Raw genomic sequence first — 6,323 nt, forward strand, 5'->3', positions numbered from 1 at the left:
TAGAGAAGGTCATTGAGAGGACGTGACCACCAGTTGACCTGCAAGCTGGACCTGGGCAATCAGAGGTTCCTCTCTTCCTCCCTTGTCTTTGGAATGTATGCTCTGCCCACTGTTCCCACAGTGGGAGCCATTTTCAAAGACGCAACCTTGAGAGAGCAATGTATTATTGAGACCATCTGGATGGTATACATGACTGAACTCAGTTAAGGCCTCTATACACACTTTTAAGATTCTGGTGGGCAGGTGTAGAGATCTACTCGTCTTGTAGGTGCCCAAGACAAGCCTCATATGTAAGTTCCCTTGCTTATTAAATGGCCACCTACCAACATGGAGTGCCTCTTTCTTGGGTCTCTCCTTGCCCTCCGTATATGGGAGCCAGTTACAAACCAACAGGAGCCAGAATCACAGAGCTTGGGTTGGGTGGGCTCCTTTCAAGCATAGGGGTGGGAGAACAAGCCTTGAGCAACTAGATCCAGGTGGGTAAATGCCTGGCAAATATGCTGCCATTGCCATCACCTACCCTGCCTCCCCACCCCGGCTTGCATTATACACAATCTTGGAGGGAGGCACCGTTTACATAGACCAAACATGAATGATGCATCCTGAGTTGGCCGACATGGCAGATCTGTACCACTGACTTTCCTATTTATGGCAGACATTGCTAATCAATCATAGTCTCTGCTCAGTCTGGGCAAAGGCTCAGAATCCTTATCCTGAGACAACTTCAGGGCCTCAAACAACCACTGCTGATTCCTCAGAACTAGCATGTGAGATGCTAAGTATCTGCCATCATTTACCCTGACCTCCTAGATCTTGTCAAACAGAAAGAGGCTGGGGAAAGACCACTTCACTGCTTTATTGGGAGGGGAATACACTCCGTCACAATGCAAGGCTCTGAGCCCAGCAAGATCTCTAGCTCGAGATGCAGCTGGTTGGCCGTGACTCTGTAGTGGCCCTTGATGAAACCCTGGGAAGCGCAGGAGTGGCACCTCCAATAGGCCTGGATGATGCGGGCAGCATTGAGCAAACAGCAATAGCGCCGATGGATGCGCCACATGCGGACCCAGGACTGCAGCTTGACTGCTGCCCACTCCTTCTGTATAAAGGCCTCCAGCGCCATCCACCGCCTCTTCTCCAGTAGCTTCGCTTGCATCTGCCTCCACCAGCTCTGAATGATCAAAGCTCTGAGGGCCGCGTGTAGCAGCGTCCGGCGCACCAGGGTGCCGCGCCACCAGGCCTGGATCTTTACAACTTCCGGATAACTGGTGGCAGGCTTATTTTGGTTTCCTGAGATCTTGAAAGAAAAAAGAGGGGACACTCAGAGAATATTCCTCACCCACTTCAGCCCCAGGGTGTGCCAGGAAGGGACTCTGATTCCCTATCAATGATCATCCCTTCTTCTGAACCCCAAGAGCACAGGGTGAGAAGACCAGGTAGGTGTCCTGTCTCTACCCCTCTCTGGTTAATGGACATGGACATATCACATTGACCTCTGAATCTCAGAGTCCCCAACTGTAAAATGGGAGTATATCTGCCCTGGCTACCCAGTTTTATATGGATCAAGTTGTCCAGCCTAGGGCAAGAATGCTATGATCTATGGGTCAAAGGGTTACCATGTTCCATGTGACTCTACCCTCCTAACCAAGATCCATAACCCTTCCATTCAGAGTCCACCTACCTGCTGGAGAAGTGGCATCCTTTGATAATCCTGCCCTTTCATCTTTGACTCCAGCTCCAGTCCACAACCTACTGTCTTCTTCTGTCATGTCATAGTATTAAGAGTTTCTCCCACCCCAAAAAATTCTGCCTCTCTTCTCTCTTCCCCATCTTCACTCCTCTTGACTTTCACACTTTAAATCTTAATTAACAAGCAAACATAGATGCACAAGCTCAACCACACACACACACACACACACACAAAATATTGATTAAGCCTAGCTTCCCGAATGTTGGCCATTCCATTCCACAAACACAGCCCCCACATTCCCAGCCCCAGCCCTGTGTGGTATGGGGAAGGGGGCCATACTTCTCTGGGTCTCTTATTAGCATTATCCACTTTCTTTGTCTCAATCGTATTCATATGCTTAGCCTGAAAACAAAATGGGGGAAGAGGACAGACAAGAATGAGTTTATTCCTGCTCTTAGCTCCAGACCATGCACAAGACACTAGCCATAAGGACTAGGACACAAGGACCAGAGACATCCAAGTCAGGGCTCCTCCTACCTCCACATTCTTCTCTGAGGTCAGTGGTGCTGAAAATAAACCAGTAGGTTCCCGTTTCTGCTGAGGCTCATTTTTAGTGTGTTCATTAATTTTTTTAGGCTGGTCCTTCTCCTGCAATCAGCAGTTAGAAGAGAGGCAATAGTAAGGCTGCTCTCTCTCCCTCTCCATTCAGGATCCCACACATCCCCAGCCCAGAGTTGCCCAGAGTTTCCCAGAGTATTCAGATGTCAAAGGGTTCCCTCATCCTGAGAAACCTATAGGGGACATCCCTAAAAAGCCTGCCTGGTTTGTCTGCAGCTCTCTTACTCACCATTGGTCCCACATGGATTGGGTGCAGATGGTTCAAATCCCCTCAGGTCTGTGTTCATTTAGCCATGGCATGGGTATAAAGAGTGGAGGGAGGAGACCTCTGATGTCATAAGGGCAGCTATGACTCAGGCACCAAGATAGCTCACAATAGTTGAGCCCTCTCCAAGGAAAAGATGAAAGTGCTGTCCGTTCTTTTCTGGTGGGAATGGCCAAAGCCTTGGCTACAAAAGCAAGACACCAGAAATACTGGCCCATTGATATAAAGGTGTATAAAGATAGTCAGTCATTGGTAATAACCCCAATTGGTATAATTGGGAATTGATTTAGTGGTTTACAGTCCATTCATAATATAGGATACTGCAGAAATTAAAAAATGATGAATTTGATCTATATGTGCTGATGAAGAAGTATAACGAAGATGTATTTATAAGAGAAAAAGTTGAAGATCATTATGACCCATTTATGTGAATAAAACCATCAAGATACATATTATACATATATGTTGTAAATGCATATAAAGGGGGATAACAGTACATATATATATACCAAACTGCTAGTGATGACTACCTTAGGAGACAAGAATTGAATTGCTGACCCATCAATACGATGCCCAGGGAACTCCATGAGGCCCCCAGGACCACCTGAGTCACCCATCTCAGGCTCCAATGGGCTCAAGTGCTCTCTTATTTTCTTCTGCCCCTGAGGGACTCAAGGCTACATCAGATGGGTGAGGGGTAACCAATACCAAAGTTCTTACCTCTGTTCTTAGCTCTGAACCATGCAAAAGACAATTGCCACAAGGCCCTAGACAATAGGTGGGGCCCTCCCCACCTCTGCCTATTCCTGTCCTCTGAAGACCCATGTGGTTAGTATGAGGCCCCGGTACCCCCTCAGAGTCACAGTCCCAGAGGTCACTGAGGAGTGAATTTCTCACCCCTTCCAGAACTCTGAGGTGAATCGCATGATTGAGGAGTGGGAGGGGCTGAAAGAACAGCAGGTAAGGCTCGAAACCTATCAAAAGGATGCGGATCCTACTAACCACTTTGCGTACTCCATCAGGAAGCCTACCCATAAGCCACTGAGGATGCCTCACTTGTGGATCTCCCAACTGGCATACAGGCACCCCTAACACTCTGCCACTCACGCACATGCACCAGTACCCATGGTTGGCTCCTTGTGTGAGCCCCTGAGGGTGGCAAGTAGGAGCCTTTGCAGATGGCTAGTGAGCATGCATAGAAAGCCAGTTGACTTTGTGGAACTGGGGAAAAGCCCGCAAACTTGAGCATTCAGCACCGCCCTAGGGAAAGCAAATGGGGAGCTATCAGAATACAGCCTGACTTTGCAGGATTGAGAGAAGGCATACAGTCTTAAGAATCCTCCTCCCCCCAAGTGGGAACAAGAAGTGTGGAGCAGGCATATCCATAGAAAATCTCTGAGAAAGCCTGAGAATCCCTAGCAGGGCTGACAGAAAGAAAGGGGCAGAAAGCTTAACTAAAGAAATAATAGCTGAGGATGTCCAAATCTCTGGACATTCAGTTCATGACACTCATAGGTTCCCATATTTAGTCCAAAGAAATCTTATCAAAGACATAGTATAGTAAAACTTTCTAAAATCAAAGACAAAGAAAGAATTTTTAAAAGCAGCAAGAGAAAAAAAATTTCTCACATACAAGGAAACTCCCATAAGGCTATCAGTGGATTCCTTAGCAGAAACCTCACAGGCCATGAGAAAGTGCTGAAAGATGATATATTCAAGTGCTGAAAGAAAAATCTGCCAACCAAGAATACTTTACCCAGCAAAGCTGTGTCCTTTAGAAATGAAGGCAAGATAAAGACTTTCCCAGACGAAAGCTGAGGGATTTCATCACCACTAGACCTGCCTTATAAGAAATGCTGAAAGGAGTTCTTCAAGCTGAAATGAAAGGACACTAATTAGTAACAGTTAAAATATGAAAATATAAAACACGCAGGGAAAAGTAAGTATATAGTGAAATTCAGAATACTCTAATACTGTAATATGGTGGTATGTTAATTACTTAACTCTAGTATAAAGGTTAAAGTATAAACCCTAGTATAAAGTATTAAAAATAACTATAGCTACAATAATTTGTTATAAATACACAGTATAAAAAGATGTAAATTGCCACATCAGAAACAAAATTGAGGGGAGGAGTGAAAGAGTAAGGTATGTGTATGAAGTTGAAGTTGTTACCAATTTAAAATAGACTATTGTAACTATAAGATGTTTTATGTAAGCCTCATGGTAGCCACAAAGCAAAAACCTAAAATAGATACACAAAAGATAAAAGAAAGGAATCAAAGTATACTACTATGGAAAAACATCAATTCAAAAAGGAAGAGAGCATGAGAGGAAGAAAGGAACAAAGGAACTACAAAACTGCCAGAAAATAATTAATAAGATGGCATTAATAAGTGCATACCTATCAATAAGTACTTTACATGTAAATGGATTAAATTCTCCAATCAAAAGACATAGAGTGGCTAAATGTATTGGAAAAAAAAAAGACCCAACTATATGCTGCTTAACAAAGACTCACTTCAGTTTTAAGGACAAACATAAGCTGAAAGTAAAGAGATGGAAAAAGATATCCCATGTAAATGGAAACCAAAAGAGAGCAGTTATAACTACTCCTTTATCAGACAAAATAGACTTTAAGTCAAAAACCATAACAAGAAACAAAGAAGGTCTTTTGATAATGATAAAGGGATCAATTCATCAAGAAGTTATAACAATTTAAAAGAACACTGGAGCATCTAAATATATTAAGCAACTACTTGGGCCGGCCCTGTGGCTTGGTGGTTAAGTGTGCGCGCTGCGATGCTGGTGGCCCGGGTTCGGATCCCGGGTGCGCATCGAGGCACCGCTTCTCCGTTCATCCTGAGGCCGAGTCCCGCATACAGCAACTAGAAGGATGTGCAGCTACGACATACAACTATCCACTGGGGCTTTGGGGGGAAAAAATAAAATAAATAAAATCTTTAAAAAATAAATAAATAAATAAATAAATAAATAAATAAATATATTAAGCAACTACTAATAGACCTGAAAGCAGAAAAAAACAACAACATAATAATAGTAGGTGACTTCAACACCCCACTTTCAACAATGGATAGATCATCCAGGCAGAAAATCAATAAGGAAAAATTGGACTTGAGCTATACTTTAACCAAATGGACCTAATGGACATATACAGATTATATACAGAATATTCCAACAGCACAAGAACACACATTCTTCTCAAGTGCACACAGAACATTCTCCAGAGTAGATCATATGTTAGGTCACAAAACAATTCTTAACAAATTTAAGAAGATTGAATCATACCAAGTATATTTTCTGATTATAATGATATGAAACTAGAAATCAATAACAGAAGGAAAACTGGAAAAGTCACAAATATGTGGAAATTAAACAACGTACTCCTGAACAACAAATGGGTCAAATAAAAAATCAAAAAATATCTTGAAACAAACAAAAATGGAAACACAACATACCAAAACCAATGGAATGCAGCAAAAGTAGTTGTATGAGGGAATTTTATAACAATAAATGCCTACATTAAGGAAAAAGAAAGATCTCAAATAAACAGCCTAACTTTACACCTCAAGGAACTAGAAAAAATATTAGCCCAAAGTTAGCATAAGGAAGGAAATAACAAAGATCAGAGCAGAAATAAATGTAATAGAGATCAGAAAAACAATAGAAAAAAATCAAAAAAGCTAAGAGCTATTTTTTAAAAGATAAAAAATTGACAAACTTTAGTTAGAC

At 42.6% G+C, this 6,323-nt stretch overlaps 1 protein-coding gene across 1 annotated transcript; it reads right to left on the bottom strand.

The window, feature by feature from the left end:
- Nucleotides 1–847: 847 nt before the first annotated feature.
- On the bottom strand, nt 848–2,600 carry LOC101388371 (IQ domain-containing protein F1). Its single transcript, XM_087431739.1, has 4 exons — nt 2,535–2,600; nt 2,225–2,335; nt 2,027–2,089; nt 848–1,294 (listed from the first exon to the last, which is right to left on the bottom strand). The coding sequence occupies exons 1-4, from the start codon at nt 2,535–2,537 to the stop codon at nt 848–850; spliced, it is 624 nt and encodes a 207-aa protein (XP_087287865.1). The 5' UTR covers nt 2,538–2,600.
- Nucleotides 2,601–6,323: the final 3,723 nt, after the last annotated feature.

The sequence above is a fragment of the Ceratotherium simum genome, chromosome 5, assembly GCF_057802395.1.
Source record: "Ceratotherium simum simum isolate JZ-2026a chromosome 5, ASM5780239v1, whole genome shotgun sequence".
NCBI lineage: Eukaryota > Metazoa > Chordata > Mammalia > Perissodactyla > Rhinocerotidae > Ceratotherium > Ceratotherium simum.

Bases quoted from the DNA above. Each gene is read 5' to 3' on its own strand.
- LOC101388371 (XM_087431739.1), bottom strand. The intron at 2,090-2,224 runs GTAGGAGGAGCC...TTTTGTTTTCAG, and splicing joins CCTCAGAGAAGAATGTGGAG to GCTAAGCATATGAATACGAT. The intron at 1,295-2,026 runs GTATGGCCCCCT...TTTTCTTTCAAG, and splicing joins CTAATAAGAGACCCAGAGAA to ATCTCAGGAAACCAAAATAA.